Source organism: Branchiostoma belcheri, unplaced genomic scaffold (genome assembly GCF_001625305.1).
Source record: "Branchiostoma belcheri isolate BF01 breed outbred unplaced genomic scaffold, Haploidv18h27 scaffold33, whole genome shotgun sequence".
NCBI lineage: Eukaryota > Metazoa > Chordata > Leptocardii > Amphioxiformes > Branchiostomatidae > Branchiostoma > Branchiostoma belcheri.
This window is the reverse complement of record NW_017803943.1, coordinates 1,763,193-1,786,472: the sequence shown is the minus strand read 5'-3', so window position 1 is coordinate 1,786,472 and position 23,280 is coordinate 1,763,193. Positions and strand designations below refer to the sequence as shown.

Sequence of the window (23,280 nt, the reverse complement as noted above, 5' to 3'; positions counted from 1 at the left end):
TATCACTGTTAACCAATGAAGTTGAAGGATCCAATTTCATTGGTCAACGGTGATATCTTTTTTCCAAACTGAAACGGGCATTTCATTGGTCCACAGTCTTGGGCCCTTGACGTCTTGCCAGACGATCTACAGCTTCAGTCACTCTCTGCGGGTCTGGATGGCGTGGCTGGTCCACAGTAACATTTTATTAACTGATTAATTAACAGTTAATCAATCCATCACAAAGATGTTTTATATGTATCCATATGTAAATTGGAACATGTACTTCAGCATTTTGTTTCTATTGCGCTATATTCTGTTTTTCCTCCCACATATTCATTTAATAGACAGTAGCATATAACATTATAAAGAGTAAATACGAGGTAATGGAAAGGGGCTGAAAGTTATAACTTACCCCAGTCATATCAAGTTGAAATAACATTTTCATTTACATACGCTTACTCCTATGGAGATTTATCACCATTGGAAGTATTAAATTTTTAAAGTTAAGGCATACAATAAAAACATTCACATGTATAGGAAGGGCTAAAAGGTCACTTATAACACATAAAACCAATAAAGCTTACAGAAATTCCTCTACTGTATTCTTTATCTCCAGGTGGCAATTTAACTTCTACCATCATCTGTAACGACCTTCTGTTAGTTTACTACTTTAGAATATATGATGTATCATGTAGCTTTATTCATCACCAAGGAGGCGTAAAAATGATGTTATCAAACAAGCTAGAGGGAGAGCTAGAATTCTTAACCTTTAGGCTGCTGTCGTACCCTGTAAGTAATAAAAATTGGGTGCCAAAAGGTTAACTCAGTAGGGGGGAGTTAAAGGCATCCATTCCAATTTCAGGGCGGCAAAGAAAAATATGTGGATAAAGTTCCCAGTAAAATTAATGAACTTACAGTATTTAAGACTATCTTTTGTCTCAGTGATACATATACCCATATTGCATACCACTTTTTGTTTTGATTGCAATTTCCCTCAGGCATGGCTTTGCAAAAAGGTAATAAGTTATTAAAGAATTACACAGAAATATCATAAACACGACTCCATACGTTTGATTTAATATGAAGTTTGTAAACAAAAACATGCATTATGTAAAGATAACACAGTTCCTGGCTTATCTCAGGGCTTACAGTTACTCGAACTTGTAAATATAAAGATGATTGCTTCTTAAAGTAAGATGATTGTTTAAAGTTTAGATCATTTGTGGGGGAGATATTGTACAATCAATCTTAAGGCTTAAGAAGTTTGCGAAAACACGTACCTATGTAAAACATTTTGAACAGTTGCCAACCTCACCGAACACCAGCCAACCACAGCCGACCTTACTTCCGACCTACTCCCAAGCATGGTTGGGGCAAGTTCGGCATTACTTGGGAGCCTAGATTCAGCTACAATGTATGTGTGACAGGGGCTGACATACATGTAAACCGTATAGTGGAGTGGACATGACTTGGTTGACTCCAGTCTTGCCGCATTTCAAATGAAAATTGACGGTGCTTGGTCAGCTAGCATCTCAGAGGATCCCTTTATTGCAATCTGTTGCAACTTAAATTTGGCACAGACATAATCATTAACATTTTTACAGTAGATATGGCTATAGTCTTGATATAATGCTACATATGCAAAAGTGTAATGTTCCAAATCATGTTCTGCCAGCAGATATCATAAAGTTCATACAATAGCAATTACTGGTGGAAAAGCTTTATTTCCCCAGGCTAAACCACCATGAAGTTCAATAAACTAAACTGAGCTAAACAATGGTCGGCAGCATCAGTCACGAACTTCTTGGTCTGTACTTTTGGTGCACTTCTTTTGCAACTTGCAAGGTGTCGCCTGTGAGACATTGGGAAAGGTAGATGAGAAACAGTATCAAGTACAGCTGGCAGCCAGCTATTATCTTAACTATACACATGCCATCACGCATGTTTATCATTATAATTTCTGTTATTGCGTTAAACACCCTGGAACCTTTTTAATATGTACATAAGTAGTCATAGAGGGTCATGGATGATATTTTAAAAACTAAGAAAAGACATCAAAAGATTTATGAATGTATAACTAATCATTTGCTGAGTTTGTCTCAATCATGTCTCAAAATTTATTCCAGCAACATCAAGAGAAGATGCCAACATTAAGGTTTAGGCCCTTAGAGTTCAAGGGTCATCACCCATGAGGGGACCACTAATGTATCCTTGAGGTACACTTACAAAAAGCCATTAATTCAATTGCACAAATCAATCATCCTGTCACTGCAAAGTAAAGCTGGGGCTGGGGTGCAGAAAACGGCCATATAGGGTGCAACTTAAGTCCTAGTGGATTCAACATTTCCAAACGAATGGAGCGAAGAAAATGGCTTTTGGGTGTGATCAACGCATTTGTAAACTCCCACGTGTGGGTTTTTTCACTCAGAGTGTGAACACATGCTGTTACACAAGCCAGCAGGGAAGAGGGGAAGGACTTCACAATGTAACAGCTGAATCGTACTAAACATCACAGGAATAATACTAAATAAGTGCCTCACAAAGTTGCCTCTCAAAATGCAGGGAATCAGTTAGTAGAACATTAATTTCCTAAATCTGAGAATCATTTTTCAGTAACAGGGCATACATGAGCCGGTATGAACAAATTGTTTGCAATTTCTTAACCCTGTAACCCACTTTTACATATTATCTGGCGTAACACTGTAGATGACCTTGCCAACATGTTTAACTCACCTGTTGGATAGTAAGGATATGTTTTGTTTGCCAGTGTAAAAGGCTGTTCCACTTGTTGGAACACATCCTCCTGGAAGGCTGTGTGGTTAAACTTCTTTCCCTGCAAATGGAATGAGATTTTCATAAGGAAAAAATAAAATAGTAAGTCACATACATGCAATACCTGTATAGGGGTGACTTGTAAAATTTGTGTCTTTTCATCTATTGATACACAATATCAGGTACTGATGAGCCCCCTCCAATGCAAGACAGTAGAACCACTATTTAAAAGTGCTGTTTTCGGCTGAAGAGGGGTAGGGGGTGAGAACTTAGAAGGAGTTCATACATTCAATAGAAATTCTGGGAAGAGAACATATTCAAATGCAGGACACACATATTCGGCTCCAGCTTTTTCTCCAGAACAATTCTGGAATGGAATATACTGCCACATCACTTTGTAACACAACCTACATGTGTACAGTCAAAACCTCAAGTAGGGGTTGGCTCAGCATCAAAGTAGATGTACATGTAGATGTAGATAAGTAATCATTAGTATGTGCGATGCACATTAAAACCACTAGATGTCACTGCTACATGTAACTGTGCTACACCTCACCTCCATCAAGGCTGTTGTCAAAGTTTTAGTCATGAGTGACCACCGCTCCGAGTAGTAGTCAGCGACCAGTCCAGACCATTGTTTGTTGGCATAGTCTACAATCTAAAACAAAATCACAGATTAAAGGTTTGGTTTGGTTTGGTTTGGTTTGGTTTATTTAGATCCACAATTAGCTTAACAATTCATATTGCAGCTATTCTTCCTGTGGTCAATTTACATATACACCTGACACACATAAAATAACTTATACAGACATAAACATGTACAGAAACTCCACAAAAGCACCAAGTGACAGAACAAAGCTAGCTTACAAAGGTAGTTTCAGTCAATGCTATTGTTCATACTACAGTATCTGAAGCCCATCATATGGCCTCCTGAACACTACTAAACTCCTCCCAATCATATTGAATAATTAGGAGTACATGTATGTCAGGAGCAACACACAAACAGGTAACGTTACATGTACCAAAAACTCAGGGACATCAATTTTTTTCCTTTACAATTTTTTTTTTAATGGCTTAACCAACCAAGTTTACTAACCTCTCCATTTGGACCCCAAAGTGTAAGCTGGTTCCTGGCATTAAACTCGTAAAGTGATCTTTCCTGTACAGAGATGGGATAGTACTATGGTTAATACATCTTGAACTTCAGTTGCAGGCTTTATATAACACACAATAGTACACTCCTTTAGAGACTAAAAAGACTAAGCCAGCACATACATTATAGTTTGTATTCTATCTGTCTTGTAATGATATCACATAGTTTTTATAACATTTTTGTGAGCTTGTTCAACCATTGCACCTACATGTAAGCAAGTTTCTGCTGATTGGATGTCCCCCAAACTGCCACTCTGGTTTGGCCAATCAGCACACCTGAATATATTTAAAAGACACACATCACCTGATCATTCGTGGCCAATGCTTTTGCATCTTCAATCCAACGACCCAGAAGAAAGTTCTGGTGAGTTGACAAGATCTTGTCCATATCACTAAGTGTTTGTTGAAACATTTCAGCTGCATCCCTGTAATAAAACAAAGAACAAGACTTTAGGGATTTCACACTTCCAAGAAGTGTTTTAGGTATATAAATGCTGTCATGTATATTTTGTGAAATAAAGTTTAAACTGCACATGTAATGCATCGAGAATATAATTAAAAGCTGAAGGCCCCAGAGACATATTGAAACAAAACACAAATAGACATGACTTGTATCATGATCTGAACATTCATGAACTTTTAACAAGTTGGGCAAGTTAATCGAAATTAAGTTACCTGTGTGTGGGGCCATGCAGCATAGCAAAAGCGGTAGCATGTTCAGCTCAGAACCTAGAGGTCTCGGGTTCAAATCCTATCCTGTCACCGATCTTGTGCCATTAGGAAAGGCACTTAACACTTAACACGACTTTCCTCACTTCACTTACTTACTAGTAGCTTTGGTTAGGGACGTCCCTTGGATAAGACGTTAAATGGAGGTCCCGTGTTTGGGGATAGCCACACCCCACGCAAGCAAAGAGTAGGGGCATGCCCCAGTACGCGATGGTCCAAAAACGACTGTCTGGGAGTTGGTGATTCACTACAAATCACCCGAACGGAGGCCTGGCAAACCTCTCTCTCGTATTAGCCACACGGTGGGGTTAAAATCATCACTACCTAGCTATATATGCGCAAGCTGTAGCAAAGCTGCATTGCCCAAGCAAGCATAGTGAATAGAAAAAGGCATTATATCATGCTTCATCTCTGACAAGGATGACTAAAAACAACAAGTTACCTGAATTTGGTAAGGTCCCCAGACGTGTAAGTCTGCATGAGGTCTTGGTAGTAGATATAGGCCCATTCTTGTAAGGCTTGTCGAGTGATGTCCACAAGATCATATCTACAGAACGATAAAAAAGAGATTTCAGACTTCTGATGTATATTTTGGGTTGTCATAAATTTATTCCAAAGAGACTGCATATATGATGTTTGGCTGCGGTCTCCCTGCCAGATTTTGTTTCGTGAACTTCGAATGAAACTTTTAATCTCAGTCACATTTACTGGCATTCCACTGTCATGCATGTGGCCTGTTCAGAGAACACATACAAACTCTCGCTTTCTTCTTAAATACTGCTGAATTAGTTATTAGACAAATAATTAGTCTATGCATGGTAATTATCAAAAGGCATGTCATGACTTGTTACTGACCTGAACGAATCTATCAAACCCAGATCATCAGAAGCGCTGACAAAGTGGTCCCATGCAGAAAATACATCTTCTGGTTTGTACCAGGACTGTGGTGGAAAAATTTTTGATTTTCGATGTAACGAGTATGACATTTGGTATACAAGCAAACCCAAAAAAAGCATTTATCTATCATACAGCCAGAAAACATTGACCAATCAGAAGTCCCCATTTTCTAATTGATCATGACACCATAACATCACTAGTGAAAGAAGACACGCAATGTACATGTGCATGACTTTTGCACAATGTACTCAAAGACAATTTTCAAGAACCACTCACCCTTTGTGTTTTGTGGAGTTGAGGGCGTTTCACAACAACAGAGTCACAGTGGTCTTTGAATCCGTTTTCACAGTCGTACACACTCCTCTGTGGATGGAAAGATTAGGCAGTTTCTTTATACAATTATACAGTGTATAGTACATGTTCTGAATTGCTCTTGTCAAAATTTAATATTGAAAAGTGTATAACACTGTACAACATGTGATAATATAGTGATAACACACCAAAAGGATCTGCCACGCCTTTGAAACATTGGAGTTCTTTACCCCATACCGTGACCACGCATAGTCAGATGCCCTGAAACATAAACAACCAAAGTTTAGAGTGTCTTCTATCCTTCCGAGTTATATCATTTAATGTCATTTTTAGTAAATGTGAACTCTCATTGAAATCTCAACACTAGGTGCACGTACCCTTAAACCATCAAATTGAAAATTAATATCTACTAAAAATAAATGCATCATCAGTAATCACAAAGCTATGTCCACTTCACATATCCAGGTGTTGGAAACAATATTGAGAAGGCCTAACTTAACATTCTTACCAGTTATCCAAGATTTGGAAAGGCTGTGGCATCCATGCCACTTCGTTCATGAGTTCATACATGACATAGTTCTGGTCGATGCCTTCTGGTGTCAGTCCTGTTCCAACCATTGTACTGCCAAGGTACTTCTGCGCAAGAAACGGGCCCTGTGCCATGAAAAAAATATGTCTCATTAAACCAACACTGTCAGGGTTTATTAATTATTTCCATGACTGAAGTACTGTTTTGGGCAAAACTGCACAAGTTTGTAAGAAAATCAATTTCAATCCTTATAGCAGAAGGGATTTTTGGGTGTGGATGGAGATTGTGTTCCAATTGATAGTCAGGGTTGTGTCCCAGTATGTCCTGGGTGGTAGGATGTTATATGAGTTCCCCAGCAATGTGTACGGTGTATTCATGGTATTAAACAAAAACCATGGTGTAATAGTGGAGTAAGTTCTGTTCAATAAGATGGGTAATATAATCTATTCTATGATGTAACTCAATCTGGTATTTCCCCATGGTCATACAATGTGACAACTTTTCTGGTCTTTTCTTAACTTATCGACTCTTTGCCTTTGGGATTTTTTCAGGCATTTTCCTCATTTGAGATTTTCTAAACAATCTCATTTATTTTTTCAATCTCAAAATATACAATGTATAATCATGCTTGCCTGGTTAACGGACTTGACTGTTCCATACATGCCCAGGTTGCCCCCAAAGTTATGCAGCATACACCAGATGAAGGGTTGACCGTAGAAGGAGTCAGTCGTGTTGTAGAAAGGCTGAACTTCACCAAACAAGTCCAACACAATCATCTTACCCTGGTCAACACATGAGAAAACATACATTTGTAGTGGTCAAGGTAAAGGTCCCATAGCTGCTTCTTAAATAACCCTGCATTTCCCTAATTATTTTTACCTTTGCAGAAGGAAAACAAGTCAATGACCTGGACCACATCTGTCACAATGGTAACTGGTGCTGTAGCAGACAACCTGTGGTGTTTGGTTACATTTTGTAGCAGGGCAGAGCTGAAGGGACAACTCACCATATATAACATATATGTGCTTGAGTAAGAATAAACAGAGCAGTAGCTTTCTTTCTCTCTTTGCTATAACATACATGTACATGTACCTGTGCAACAGAATGCAGTAGAGCCTTGGTCTGAGCTGGCTGCCAGTAATCTCTGTCTTGAAATAACCAGCCCTGCATCAGCCTGTGGTGTGGGGAGGGGGGGAAGGGTGATAGCCTGGGTGCCATCCTCCATAGGTTTCTAATGTTGCTGGACACCACATTAGGGTGCGGGCGGAAACTACGGAGGATGGCACCCAGGCTATCACCTTGGAGTTCTTAAGACACTTCATTAAGAATTATAGTAGAGAAATAAAAAAAACAATGTTTGAGTTTAAGGAACAACCTGCAAAATATACAAAAACAAAAGAGTTCTGTCAGCCTTTCAGTTTTTGATATCTTCTTATTTTACAGCTAAACTGTATGTACATGTATGATATTATAGGAAGACTGCATTGTACATGTGTGTATGATAACTTTTACCACTGCATGATAGAAGCATTTAATAGAGGATTAGAGTCCCTTGAACAAAAATACAATGTATGTAAAACACCCAAAAGGAGAGAAATAATGTGATTTTTGTGGTAGTTACCATATAGCTTGAGGGTCTCCTGCTAACATCCCAGCATACACTGCAGCACCAGCTTTTGCAAGGTAGTCTGGGTCACTGCAATACAACAATCACACCAGTCAGCAGCGCCCTCTTGGAGAAAGCTTCATATTGCAGTTTTTCTTTCAATGTTTTAAATTACAAGGTAAACTATATAAAAATGTTTTCAAGACCAAAGATGTGAATAAAATACAATACCTTGATTTCGGCCGCATCTCATTAAACGTGTCTGCATTGTAGATGTGGTTGGTCCCATTGAATTCTTTAATCATCTGTCAGAAAAAAAATCTACTGGTAAAGGAAATATAATAACATGTATATTCTCTATAAATATGATTTATAGCAGTCTGAGACCAATAAATACCTTAAAGGTTAATTAATTTTTTAATTTGGGTTTTATTATAATTCTTATTGTTTTCACAATTATTACTGCTACAAATTCATAATATGGCAAATATGTGTCTTCCCATTCAACAAGCAAAGCAGTGGTGTTTGTTTACCTCAGAAATAAACATCCCTCCTATGTGAGAAAACAGTGGATCTTGAGGATCAAGCAAGTATGTGCTGGGAGAAGACAAAGATACAGTTACACTCAACTTATTAACAATAAAATCATATCATACGACAATGCAAAAATTTCATCATAAAGTTGCAACAGATTACTATTTCTTTTTCATATCAGAAAAAATGATGCCTCCTACCAACAGTATGGGTCTGTAAACCTCCCCCACTGAAGTCTGGATACAGCTGCCTTGGGATAGAGTCTGGGCAGCAAAAGGTACATTAAATTAGCTAACAACGAATCACTGTTCCTCTTCTTTTCAGGTTAGCAAGTTCAACGAGCCCCATTCCAAAGCCGAAGGCACCCAGGCAACCCTACGTGCCTAGCATGGGAAAACAACTACAGAAACACTAGCAAAGACACAGACACACCGAAAACAGAGCCTTAATACATGGATTAAAAATAATGATGAATTTAAATCTTCAATTAGAAAAAAACAAATTAAATCCAACCTTGTTATAGCTGCCGGCACGTGTCCAGCAAAGCCCGGTAGGACGGGTATCATACCGAAGTTTCTCATCCTGGCTAGGATCCTGTGCTGTAGTGCCAGCTGGTTCTGGTGCCAGGACTGAGACAGGGGGCCGCCCCACCCTCGGATATTCCCCATACGTGCCCTGGGGAAACGCCATATGCACATTACATGCCTGTCATATCGACAAAATATGACACACCAAAATACTACCCTCTACCTGAGGCTTCGGGAGGCAGCTGGAAAGAGTAGAAATCGGCTCAATAGAGAGATAGCATAAGCATGTCAAGGGAGTTGGTCCGTGGAGATAACAGTTTCCCTTTTCTATTCTTTGATTTCTACTCTTTCCAGCCACCTCATGAAGCCTGGTAGAGGCTACCAAAATACAACAACGATGATAGTACACCCTAACCACCCCTCTTGAGATTTTTAATTGGAATAGTCCTTACTCACCATGCCAGAAATGCTGGGCCACCAAAATGCTCATCCAGGTCTTTCTGAGTGAAGCCAAGACTGAGGTAGACCTGTCAAAACAAATAGGAAAATCATCTTAACCTTCAGCTTACTAACATTGTCATGTACATGTAACACTATATTTGACACTGAAATTCTGTAGTATATTAGGAAAAATTACTGTAACTTATACAATGACACTGCTACTATGAAAAATGAGACAAATGTATCAAAACAGGTATATGGTCTATTTACATATGAAGCATTATAAAACTGTCCTCCATAGTCTTTTTTGAGGCTGTAGGGGCAGTGGGTTGTTAATCCACTGTGTCCAGGGCATGGTATTGAAATCATATTTTTGCCTCACAGATGTCAGTATGCTATGAGATAGGGTTGATTTAACTCACTTAGTCTACAACAAATTGACCAAAATGAAAAATTGACAAAATCCAGCTTTCTGCCCTTAAATTGCTTTGGGTGCCTTTAAAAACTCGAGGTTGATTATAGGCTGCAATTCACTTACCCTCTGCCAGATGGCCTCCTGTCCATTGAAGGCCAGAGGGAGGTTGATACCGCTGAGTGCCATCCAGTCCAGATGTCGCTCCCAGCGCGGCCAGTCCCACCAGACAAAGGAGTAACTCACTGTACACACGTTCTGGTAGTAACGATACCTGGAAAAGGTGTTATATTTTATTTAATAACTTTTATACATATACATATTTATTCACTGAGGATTAGGCAAAAAATCAGGATGCTTAGAAGAAGAAACATAAAGTCATAATTCTACTAGATACTGTAAATCACTTTATATCTGTGGTTTTCGCAGTCACTTCTGCACCACAAATTCATTATTACCTCAAACAAATGATTTGCTGACTTTCTTCTGCACCTGCCACCACAGTGAAAATATGGTTCCCCAAAAATGTCAATTTTTCTCAGATTTGCAGTACTCTAGATGTATTTCTGTAACCAGAAGTTACACAAAGCTTTCATTGATAAAAACTGTATTTAGCACATACATGTACACATAACACTTCTACATGAAACACACCTGTTGGCGGTAGCTATGGTGACAGCTGGGCTAACAGGTGGCAGGACACCTGGCAGGTTCACCTGTTGGACAGTCCAGGACACCTGGCACCTGGCGTAGTACTTCAGGTAGTGGTTGAAGCCGTGTGCAGCTGCGACGCCTGTTGTACCCCGGATGACTATCTTACCCCCAACAGTATCCAGCTTTGTAAAGAGAGAAAAACATAAGTTAGTATAGAATTTATCATTGTGCACAATTCACATGTAGGGTATGGAAAATACATAGTTTTACAGTCAAACTTCCTCAAGCGACTACCTTTATAAGCCTGTCATCTAGCCGTAATGACCGCTTTTTCTTGGTCTTAATTTTCCATATTGAAAAAAAAAGCCTAAGAATCCTATGATGGCCCTAAATGCTACGATAAAAGAGCCATGAAGTCAACATACCAGACTGGTATGTGGTATACTAGTATTACTGTACAGTACTAGTAGTATATATTATATTTAAACAATGAATTTTAAACTTTTAATTAAATCACCTCATTGATAAAAACTGTAACAACTAGAAAGACAAGGACTTTTTTCAACTGTTGGGGCTAAAAGCTGAGAATCTATGAGTTGATTCAGAACCTGAACATTTTACAGATAAAAAAATTAAGCGGACTGTCCGAAAACCATAACGTTAAGTGTTAAATAATTTGTAGTAAAAGGTAGAAAATAAGACAATGGACTTTGAAAGACACATTACAGACCTGGAATGCTTCATTACCCATAGGCATAAAGGAAGAGTCCACTGTGACACTGAAGCCACTGAACCTGTCCCCAACAGTTCTGAAGATCATGTCTTCCACTGTCTGTTGTTGTGTGGCATCGTCAACTTTGGTGCGGATGTGGGCTAAGGTTGAGAACTCTGCAAAGTGACAATAACAGGCCAATATGTTAAAGCAATAAAGCAAGAACAGAAAGGTGGGCAAGATGGTCAATTGTGGTTATGCCTACATGTAGGAAAATCAATGTTGTGTTTTCAGTGCCTTCTACTGACATGTTTATTTACAGGCAACTTCTTTTACTTTAGACTTTTTTTAACTCTATTCCAATCAATATGACTTTCTGGAAGATGATTGACTTACCTTTGGCAATACTGAGGCACAGGTGAACAAGAAAGATCACTCCACAACATCTGAGCAAAGTGGATGTCATCTTTTCTGTAGGAAATTTGTTGATAACATCATCATCATAATAATATTTGATAACAGAAGTATAATTGCTATGTAATGTTACATGAACAGGTATAGGCCTACATGTATATCCCTTAATGATTTAAGTATTTATCATTTGGTTAAGGTGTATGTGTATTCTGCCAATGTGAATGTGTGTGTGTGCGCATGTGTGCGTGCATGTGTGTGGCTGTGAGGGTGCATGTGTGTTTGTGTGCATGCGTGTGTGCATGTGTGTGCAAGTGTGTTTGCATGTGTGAGGGTGCATATGTGTGTGAAATTGTGTGTGCATGCGTGTGTGTGTGTGTGTGTGTGTGCAGTGTGCATGCGTGTGTATGCGCATGTGTGTATGCGTGTGGGGGGGGGGTGCATGTTGCCGTGTATCTGTGCGTGCAGGAGGTTATAGGGAACATGCATGTAACTTATATACTGCCGCGAATGCGGCAATATGGGGGAGGGGGGGCGCCTCACCTCTGTACACCGAGACGAGAGCTGAAAAAGGAAAACCCGTTATTAGGTACTTCTGCACATTCTCACCTGGAGTTCTTACGTTATAGTTATGATGTTTTCAGAGCATAGGGACGGGAAAAAACTACAAAACAGACGAAGTCTTGGTTTCCGCTCACACTGTCACGGGACTAGCGGTATTTTACGGGTCAAAGGTCAGTTGGGGTCATTGACTGTAGTTCAAAGTTCAGGATAGAACTATCCTGATTGTCCATCACAATTAGCAGTTCAACAGTTCAACCAATTCGTTCGACCAATGAGGGGTGGCTACGTTTCAGTCAAATATTTGCTGTTTCTAGTTTTGCATTCCCTGACTATGAGAGGAACACTATATTGTAATGCTGCAATTTCAATAAAATAGAAATGTAGATACATTTATTTCAAGGCATCCGAACGATAACTTAACGTGACTAAAAAATTTCGTGAAAGTATAAGAATCATGAGTGTATCTTATGAGTATAATGATCAGATTCTATAAATGCAGATACTTGTGTATCTTTGGAACCTTTGGTGTATACAATAGCTGCTTAATGCGATAGGGTGAGTAGCTCTTTTAAGTCCGGCTTTAAAATATAGTCTGGCTTTAAAGGAATCCACTGCAATTCAAAGGCGGCAAAACAAACAAAAAATATTTGCAAGAGTAAATGTGGCCAATTTAATGCCATTTTATGACATGTCTGTCATTATTCTGTACCTGATGCGTTTGAGCCCCCTAACAGATTACGTTATTTTCTGGGTACCACATGTGAAAAATATACGAAATTTTATTGGGCTCAGGGCTGGGAGTTGTGTCCCTAAATCACTTCTGCCGTTTGTTCTTCAACATCTGAAGAGTGATTATTCTTCCAAGGACTTTTGCATGCATATATAACTGTAATATAACTTGCTCACAATCAGCTTGATTTGATCAACTTTTTTACCAGACGAATCAAGATTTTTGTTGGGCGACGTCTTTTCTCCTGGGCTTGCCGGGGTCCATTATTTTGGTCCCTCCGCTGCTCAAAAGAAGATGAACACAGGGCAGCTTCAGGTGGTTCACGGCGGAGATACCGACGTTATGGATAGTTCAGTATCATCTTCAACGCCAGATGACAATGCAGGTATGTTTTAGTCCAATTCAACCGTTGAGCCTTTGTTGTCGTTATCGCCAATTTCGCGACTCGAAAACTTGAATCTAAGCACGCTTAAACTCAGCGTTAAGGCGACGTTTCATCTCCCTTTCCGCATCTTTGCCACCACTAACATGTATACGTGCTCTTAAAAATTGTCAAAACGTGGCCTTTCTGAAATTACGTAAAACGGGTAGGCCACTTATTTCCACACCTTTCTGGTGCTTCCAGTTGTGTGGCTTAAAGCATATGTTATGTTTCTTTCTTCTTTCCGCAACTTGATTACCCCTATACGTGCTCATTACTTTATAACCCTTATACGTGCCCGCAAATACGGATATACCACTTATTTCGCGCCATTACGGTGCCCGTACAAGTCTTTAGTTGCGTTGCTTTGAATATATGTTATACAATGTAGGTAAATTTGTTTGTTGCAGTTTTGGCCATTTTTATCTGCAGTTTATGATTATATGATATTTGGCCATCTGGATGTAAGATTACTGAGATATGGGAATTAGTCCGGAATCAAACTGGAATTCGGGAATGAAACTGAATGCTAGTGTCATCGTGGTGATTGTGGATCCGAATAAACTCATTCAATTTTGTGACGATAATTCTAAAGGTTATGATGCCGGATTGGATGACAACAACACCCTTACACCGATTGGACAGAGTGAAGGTGAACATGCAACAGGCACAGCAGCTAAAAGTACATTTCCCGTGACTGTCAGCCGTGACATCATTGGTTTGGTCGCCAACAAGATGTACGGGCCTGTATGTGACCAACAAGCTGGACATAGAGGTATTCTTTGTTGATTATTAATCTCAACCTAGCTAGTAACAAATATTAAAACCATAGCATGTCCACAACACGAGATGCCACCCCTCGTATATCACTGCAGTACCTTACAAAGCCACCGGATTGCCCATATTAAACTGCCCTTTACCTTTGTTGTCATTACCCCAACCTACCAACCAAATATTTTGATGATACATGCACCACACCTCAAGTTATAACCTATATATCATGGTGTACCTAAGACACAACCTTCTCGGCGAAGGTAATTATATGAAAACACATGTACAGAGGAATGTTTCTAAACCATTATCTAGCAAGGTTGTAGGTTTTTTTTAACTGACATCCAGTTGGCAGCTTGTACCTCGTATCAAACAAAAATTATCCCTTCATACTAGTATTCAAAACATTAGTCTGGGAAAAGTGATAACAAAATTTAAAAACAGGGATGGTTCTTTATATTTTCCTCCCTGATATTCATTTCGCAGATCGTAACTCATATTAAAAAAATCACCTCTTTGTATTCATAACATTTAGTCTGGTGCATGTAGGGATAAATTTCTAAAGCGATGATTTTTAGTAGCCTCATCGAGAGCAATCAACTACATCAAACAGTGTTTTCTTTTATGATTTGTTCAAAGAAGCGTTTTATCTTAGAACGTTTCTTTACTATGATAATACTGATATGATAATGTCACCCTACTACAGAGGGATGACAAAGCGGTCCTCGTCAACCTGACGGACGAACGACACTATGATAATAACAACCATAACTGTCTTCGCTGACTAGGGTTACTAAGAAATTCTATCTAAGACAAAATTCCATTATATACCATTAGAAGGAAACAAAAAGTATTTTTTTCTTGTCATTTCTTCATGAATCAACCATACTCCATTGCAAGTAAGCGGCATTCAAGCGGAGTTACCAAAATATGATCTGATGCCATACAAGAGTGCTTAAATGCTGGGAACACAGCAGTCAGCCATGTGTGTTTACAATTTCTGGTAGTTACAATCACACATAAGATTATTTGAAATAAAATATTTCAATTTTTGGTGCAAAGATGGTACATAATGCCCCTTTTAAGTATTTCTCACTCCTATACTCCTATTTCTCACACTGTTCTGTATAGAACAACCGACGATTCCTACCAGACACGAGGAAACTGAGATTGCCGACGCTGTCCTTGATGACTGCGATGACGACCCTAATAATGACCACGTGTACAACAACAGGGATGACTTCTACAACCTACAGCAGACCAGTGAGGACAATGGCTATGGTGAACAACCGGCTGATACAGAAGAAGACACTACAGAGACAAGTAACGACCAAAGGGGCGCCGAAAGGGATGACAACAGCACCCCTAGGTCGATCGGTGACCCAAAGAATATTGCCTGTGAACATGCAACCGGCACAGCTGCTGAGAGCACATTTCCCGTGACTGTCAGCCGTAACATCATTGGATTGGTCGGCAACACGATGTACGCGCCTGCATGCGACCAACAAGCTGGTCATTCAGGTATTTTTTGTTAATTTATCATATTGATCTCCCTAGTAAGCAAATATTAAAACCATAGCATGTTCACTACACGGGATGCCACGCCTCGTATATCACTGCAGTACCTTACAAAGCCACTGGATTACCCATATTGACCTCGACCTGTGTACGAGTAGTCCCTACCCCAACCTACCTACCAAATATCTAAGTTGATGATACATGCACCACACCTATAACCAATATATCATGGTGTACCTAAGACACAACCTTCTCGACGAAGGTAATTATATGAAAACATAGAGTAATGTTTCTGAAACATTATCTAGCAAGGTTTTAGGTTTATATTCAAAACATTAGTCTTGGATAAGTGATCATGATAAATTCAAAAACAAGGATGATTCTTTATATTTTCGTCCCTGATATTCATTTCGCAGATTGTATCTCATATTGAAACAAAAAAAACATCTCTTTGTATTCAAAACATTTAGTCTGGAGCAAGTGAGGACAAATTTCTAAAGCGATGATATTTAGTAGCCTCATCGCGATCAATCAACTACATCAAACAGTGTTTTCTTTTATGATTTGTTCAAAGAAGCGTTTTACCTGAGAACGTTTCTTTACTATGATAATATTTATTTATTTATTTATTTATTTGACTTTCCATTGCAACATGAAGTAGCATGGAGGAGAGACAAAACAGGTGCATATATGCACCTCTGCCAGTTGTCTCTCCACATACAAAATACATTATAAAACAGTAATAATACAAAAATAGACAATTTAAATGACAACATACAATAACATATTTAAGATATATGATAATATAGTGGCAACTATAGGGCAGTTATCGCGGCCTTGTGGCCATACAGGTCGTACATAACAACCGTAGCTGCCTTCGCTGACCAGGGTACTTCATCTAAAAAGATCTGTCTAAAACAGCGGTATTTCATTATGTAACAATTGGAGGAAACAAAAAATAAATTTTCTGGTCATTTCTTTGTAGTGGGCTGGATGTGTGCTGTTTTAGCGACAATGAGAAATGTGAAACTGCACAAATACGTTGAAATGTTAATTACTACCACACCAAGATTCTTTCAATCAAAATATTTCTATTTTTGATGCAAGAAATGTTAAATAATGCCCCTTTTAGATATAAATTTCTCACAAATACCTTCTCTCTACCACCCTCACCCCCCCCCCCCCACCTGTACTGCACAGAACAACCGACGATTCCCACCAGACACGAGGAAACTGAGATTGCCGACGCTGTCCTTGATGACTGCGATGACGACCCTAATAATGACCACGTGTACAACAACAGGGATGACTTTAACAGCCTACAGCACGACGACCCTGACAACCACATCTACAACAACAGGGATGACTTCAACAGTCTACAGCAGGCTAGTGGGGACAATGGATATGGCGACCAACCAGCTGATAAAGAAGAGGACACTAAACAGACAATTAACGACCAAAAGGACGCCTCTGGCATGCTAAAGAATCCAATGTACATACCAGGTGCATTTCGACAAAATAACTACAAAGGTATACACATTTATCTCCAAGAAAAATTGCCTTTTTTTCTAATTATAGCGTCTGTCAATAGAAAAGATGATACAACATTTGTTCGAAATGACTCAACAGATGTTGTAGAATATGAATATTCAGGGATCAACCTTCATTTTTTTTATTATTCTGTCATCAAGAAATGTAAGACCACCACAGGAACGCATAATACCTGGGAACGGGGAAACCATGAATAACTGTTGACTATTGCCTTTCCACAGATTCCACATGCTATACATTTCTCCGCTCCCATCTACGTATACTCCGTGGCATCCTCATTACCGTTGTACTGACAGCATTGGTTGCTTCTGGCGTGGTTGTCCCTGTCATTTACTTCACTGCCACATCAGATATCTATCCGGTAAGTCGCCTTTTTTTAAACATACGTCGATGGATTTTAGACACCAAGATAATGAGTAAATATTGAAAAATCTATCCAGTAGTTTGATTAATTGTTTTCTTGTGTACCCTCTTTGATGTTCTAGTCACACATCACAAATATGTCAACCACACCGTCAGCCTTGACAACCGCACTGCCAGGGATGACAACCAAACCGCCAATGGTGACAACCACGCCGTCAGTAAATACAACCACGCTGCTAGCCTTGACAACCACACTGCCAGGGGTGACAACCAAACCAACAATGGTGACAACCATACCATCAGTAGTGACAACCACAGCGCTAACCGTGACAACCAAAATGTCGGAGGCTTTAACCAACCCCAGAATTGCGACAACCACCCAGTCAGCCATCAAAGCCACGCCGTCAGTCGTGAAAACCAAGTTGTCAGTCGTCAATACCACACCGCTAGCCGTGACAACCACACTGCCAGAGAAGACAATCAACCCAAAAATGGTGACAACCACGCGGCTAATTGTCCAAACCACGTGCACGCTGTCAGTCGCGACAACCACGCCGATAGCCTTGACAACCACGCCATCAGTCGCCACAACCACGCCGTCAGTCGTCACAACCACGCAGTCAGTCGTCACAACCACGATGTCAGTCGTCACAACCACGCCTTCAGTCGTGACAACCACACCGACAGTTGTGACAACTACACCGACAGTTGTGACAACCACACTGCCAGAGGTGACAACCACACTGCCAGAGGTGACAACCACACTGCCAGAGGTGACAACCACACTGCCAGAGGTGACAACCACACTGCCAGAGGTGACAACCAGGCCAAAAATTGTGACAACCACGCAGTCAGTCGTCAAAACCACGCAGTCAGCAGTCACTTTTACAGCTGCGAAGAGGTACGGCTGCCAAGTCGGATACAAACTGCTCGCCGGGGCCTGCTTCCGGCTAAACTTCCGAGAAATGAACTACGATGACGCCTCAGAAGCCTGCAAAAGAGAGGGAGCGAGGCTAGCCATGCCTAAAACAAAAGAATTGGACATGGCCTTAAGTAGACTGGTCTACGAGGAAGGCGAAAACAAGGTTTATTACATTGGGCTGAGGGACGGGGGGGCCTTCCGTCTTTGGGTGAGATGCTGGACTTGGGAGGATGGGTCTCCATTGGGAAACTACAAGGTACGTTTAGACCTTAAGTTGTAGGGAACATGTAGCTATGAAACGAGTGAAGTTGATGCATACTATTATGTACTTAACGGTTAACCTAATGTTTTGTGTTTGTGGTAATGTTGGTGTGTGTATGTTGGTGTGTGTGTGTGTGTGTGTGTGTGTGTGTGTGTGTGTGTTTCTGCAAAAATGTCTGAATTGTTAACATTGTGGTTTCATGGAAGTGTGAAATTTCCGAATTCTTTTTATCATTTGTATGTTAAACGTTTTATATATGTTTATACAGGGTTGGAATCCAGAAGAGCCATCTGGCACCAGATGGACTCACTGGACGGACATGTGCGTGCAGTACTGGTCAGGTGTCACTGGGTTTCCCATGTGGGATGATTACTGGTGCAGTGAAAAGAGAAGGTCTATTTGTCAAGCACCCCGAGTTTTGTCTTATCAGTGAAACAGGGAGTGGTGTTGGAGAGGGGTGCAATGAGAAATACATGTATTTCAGCCAGGCATTTGCAAAAGATTTTATCTCAGTTGTAAAATGTACCAATCTGCCTTTCTTTTGGTACTTCACCTTTCCCACGTCTCACTACAGAGTGACAGGGTGTTAGGTGTCAAATGTTCCCGGGTACCGGACATGTGTGGAACTTTTCCAATCCGGACATAAGATATACTAAAAGGCTCCGCCCCTGGGCTGTAGCCAAAAATCAAGCAACTTCGCAACCAAACCCACTGATAAAATTCACATGGTGTTTGAAACGTCTGCCCCATGTTAAAGACCCCATCCAGTTTTTTTGTTACATTTTTTATCTTTAATACCTATGTACCTATCTCTAACCTACACCCCACCCACCCACCCACTCACACACACACGCACACACACTCACACCTGCACACACACTCACACGCAAACACACACACGGACACACACACACGAGCACACTCACACACACACACACACACCTGTACACACACTCACACACACACCTGCACACACACTCACTCACACACACCTGCACACACACACACAGACACACACCTGCACACACTCACACACCTGCACACACACACACACACCTGCACACACACTCACACGCAAACACACACACACACGGACACACACCTGCACACACACTCACATATTTATCAAAACTGCTCAATGATTTATATCTATGGAATATGGTTAGAGTAGATTTTCTTGGAATCTGCAAATAAACAAGCAGAAAGTAATACATTTTGCCCTTTTATAAAGAGGCTAAAAGGATTTAGTGTGTTTCAAACAGAAATGCTACACTATACAAGTATAACAAGTGAAAGTAGTATTTGAGCTGGTGTGAATTACCAAGATTTATCTTATTTACACTATTCATTATTCATTTCAGGCTGAAAGGCCCATATCATTACATAAAACATGTAGTCCAATATGATACACGAAATAAAATACAGTGGTGTTTAAATGTACCGTCAAACTTGTATAAGAAGACCACCCTGCATGGGTATGATCAAGACTGTCTGTATACCAGACTAATGTAATGCTACCAGTAATTAGTGAATGAGAATATTTCAGAATGGATTACAAGTTTTGAGTTGTGTGACAAACGAATGTGTTAATTTCTTTCTGCAGGCTTAAAAAGTATGTACAGTATATATATACATAGCTGTCACAAACAGATGACTGGCACTTTCATATTTTCTATATGTAACATAATTGTAATACATTGTTGTAACAATGAAACTAGCAGTTTACAAATTGCACCCATAGTCAACACTGGGGTCAAAGTTATCTTGTAAACAATGTCAGCCCCCATTGTGATTGAATGATAGGTGATTGGCCCTGATGTAAATACATCATGTACTGTAATTCATGATATTTCCTGGAAATTTTATGTTCACGGTTTTGCGGTCACTTCTGCACTGCAAACTTACCATTACTATTACCGTGAAGAAGTAATTCACCCACTTTCTTTTTTCTGCACATGCCGCCACCAATAGAAGAAATAGTTCCATGAATATGTCCATTTTTCTCAGACTGCAAACTTTTGCTGCAAGTACTATTGAACATACATTTGCAAAGTGAATTACAGTAACCACACGGTTCATGGTTTTTCATTAGCATGGAGTTTGATATGGTGGGTCATGCTGGATTTATGCGCTGCTCTGAAACCACACTTCTCACACAGGTAGGGTTTTTCACCAGTGTGGATTCTCCTATGTTGGACTAAGTCTGCCTTTCGAGTTGCCCTGTATCCGCACTCCTCACACATGTAGCGTTTCTCATCTGTGTGTCTTGCTAGCCGATGTGTTTCCAAATTGGACTTCTGTGCAGCAGAATAGTCACACTGGTCACATTTGTGGGGTTTTTCACCTGTATGGGTTTTAATATGTTGGGATAAGTCGTGCTTTCGATTTGTCCTGTACTCACACTCCCCACACACGTAACGTTTCTCATTTGTGTGATGTGCTAGATGGTGTTGGTCTAATGACCATTTCTTTGTGGCAGAATAGTCACACAGGTTACATTTGTAGGGTTTTTCACCAGTATGAGTTCTCAAATGAGTGACCAAGTCCTTCCTCCAAATAGTACTATACCCGCACTCCTCACATTTGTGGGGCTTGTTTTCCATATGTTTCGCTCGGTAGTGGCCATCCAACAGGGATTTCTGTGCGGCAGAATAGTCACACTGGTCACATTTGTAGGGTTTTTCACCTGTATGGATTCTCATATGCCGTACCAAGTAAGAGTTTTGAGCTGTCCTGTACCCACACTCCCCACACATGTAGGGTTTGATTCCAGTGTGCTTTTTTAGATGTTGGTCCAAATTGACTTGCAATGTAGCAGAATAATCACACTGGTCACACTTGAAGGATCTTTTAGTTGTGTGAGTTCTAATATGTCTGGTCAAGTAAGAGTTTCGAGTTGTACTGTACCCACACTCTTTACAAATGAAGGGCCTATATCCATCGTGTTTCACTGCTCGATGGTGTTTCAAATGTCCTTTCCGTGCAGCAGCATAGTCACACTGGTCACACTTGTAGGGTTTTTCACCTGTATGAGTTGTCATGTGTTCGGATAAGGTAAAAAACTGGTTTGCCCTGAACCCACACTCCCCGCACATGTAGGGTCTGTCTCCTGCGTGTCTTCTTAGATGTTGGTTCAAACTGCTTTTATATGCTGTAGAAAAGTCACACTGGTCACACTGGTGGCATTTTTTACCTGTATGAGTTCTCTTCATATGTTGGGATAAGATAGACTTCTCACATGCGCTGTACCCACACTCCCCGCACACGTAGGGTCTGTCTCCTGAGTGTCTTCTTAGATGTTGGTTCAAACTGCTTTTATATGCAGTAGAAAAATCACACTGGTCACACTGGTAGCGTTTTTTACCTGCATGAGTATGTTGGGATAAGGTAGAATTCTGAATTGCCCTGGACACATCCTCCCCACACTCATAGGGCTTCTCACCAGTATCTGTTTCTGGCTGACTGTCCTCCTTGTGCAAACTGGATCTTGTTGGCTGGTCTTCAACATTTCTTGTATCCCTGTCCCATACAACTCCAATGGGAGACCCATCATAGGTGTTTTGGGAAACTGCAGTTGGAGACCCATTACCTGCCTCTGCCATTTCTAACCTAAAGGACAAAGTAAGATGAAAATATGAAACACATTTATTTACATGTATAAAACATGAGTGAGAAGTGCATTTATAAAAATTATAACTCCTGACACAAAAAAAAGCAAAAAATACAACAACTAACCAGCCTCCACTCCCACAATAATGATATTAAAAGCGTCCAAATGACGAAATTTCAGGGCGGCAAAACTGGATTTTCTGGTCATAATTCTTTTTTTACTGTCCACGCCCCCCCCCCACTCCCCCGCTTCATTTTATACACAAACCGTTTTTCTAAAGTTCAGGCCACGTATTTGTGATTGCCTTTACACATGGCTTCTGCTGTAGGATTGTCCCTTTTACGGTACTAACGCTACAGCAAAACTACTCCTTTGTCTCGATCGAAGGACAGTTGGGTTCGCCCCCCTCCCCAAGCATTTTCCCACCCCGAAAAAGCCTCACATATCGTCCAAATGTGGCCCAGATACGCCAGAAATGGCGTATATCTTCTACACTACATGAAAAAGACAGACAGTCGTTGTTTAATCGCGTTCCTTACCTGCTGCGAGTGATTTTTACCTCCGCAAAATCGTTTTCTCTTTTGTCTGCAACCGCTGGGGTTGAAAGGTCAACTTCCTATGGGCTGAAAGGTCATAATTTTTGCCTGATTATCCAATTAGTGTGTGGAAAGTTTGCCTACATTACAGAAGGTCATCATCTTTGCCTGATTATCCGATTAGTGTGTGGAAAGTTTGCCTACATTACAGAAGGACTGATTGCATCCAGCTTTTGTGTTGGTAAAGCGTGGAACGATTCAGCCTGGAACGATTGATTGTGAACTAATAAACTCTGTTGTAAACTAATGTGACATTCTGAGCATAGTAATTTCTTGTGTATGTGTGTGTGGGGGGGGGGGGG

The 23,280-nt window shown here is 40.3% G+C and overlaps 3 protein-coding genes across 3 annotated transcripts; 1 reads left to right on the top strand and 2 right to left on the bottom strand.

The window, feature by feature from the left end:
• Positions 1-716: 716 nt before the first annotated feature.
• LOC109475246 (alpha-N-acetylglucosaminidase-like) lies at positions 717-12,383 on the bottom strand. Its single transcript, XM_019775847.1, has 23 exons — positions 12,280-12,383; positions 11,656-11,730; positions 11,278-11,435; positions 10,548-10,729; positions 10,020-10,167; positions 9,497-9,567; positions 9,027-9,188; positions 8,714-8,776; positions 8,513-8,576; positions 8,211-8,284; positions 7,995-8,069; positions 7,466-7,547; positions 7,006-7,155; positions 6,353-6,498; positions 6,033-6,105; positions 5,809-5,895; positions 5,491-5,576; positions 5,078-5,182; positions 4,211-4,331; positions 3,851-3,913; positions 3,311-3,412; positions 2,716-2,815; positions 717-1,834 (listed from the first exon to the last, which is right to left on the bottom strand). The coding sequence occupies exons 2-23, from the start codon at positions 11,723-11,725 to the stop codon at positions 1,776-1,778; spliced, it is 2,241 nt and encodes a 746-aa protein (XP_019631406.1). The 5' UTR covers positions 11,726-11,730; positions 12,280-12,383; the 3' UTR covers positions 717-1,775.
• A 1,518-nt stretch (positions 12,384-13,901) lies between these two features.
• On the top strand, positions 13,902-19,141 carry LOC109475148 (protein PFC0760c-like). Its single transcript, XM_019775682.1, has 5 exons — positions 13,902-14,160; positions 15,288-15,677; positions 16,875-17,147; positions 17,711-18,319; positions 19,041-19,141. The coding sequence occupies exons 1-5, from the start codon at positions 13,902-13,904 to the stop codon at positions 19,139-19,141; spliced, it is 1,632 nt and encodes a 543-aa protein (XP_019631241.1).
• Positions 19,142-19,894: 753 nt separating this feature from the next.
• On the bottom strand, positions 19,895-22,377 carry LOC109475202 (zinc finger protein 501-like). Its single transcript, XM_019775786.1, has one exon. It carries the CDS (start codon positions 22,372-22,374, stop codon positions 20,848-20,850), a length of 1,527 nt encoding a protein of 508 aa, XP_019631345.1. The 5' UTR covers positions 22,375-22,377; the 3' UTR covers positions 19,895-20,847.
• Between the last annotated feature and the right edge of the window lie 903 nt (positions 22,378-23,280).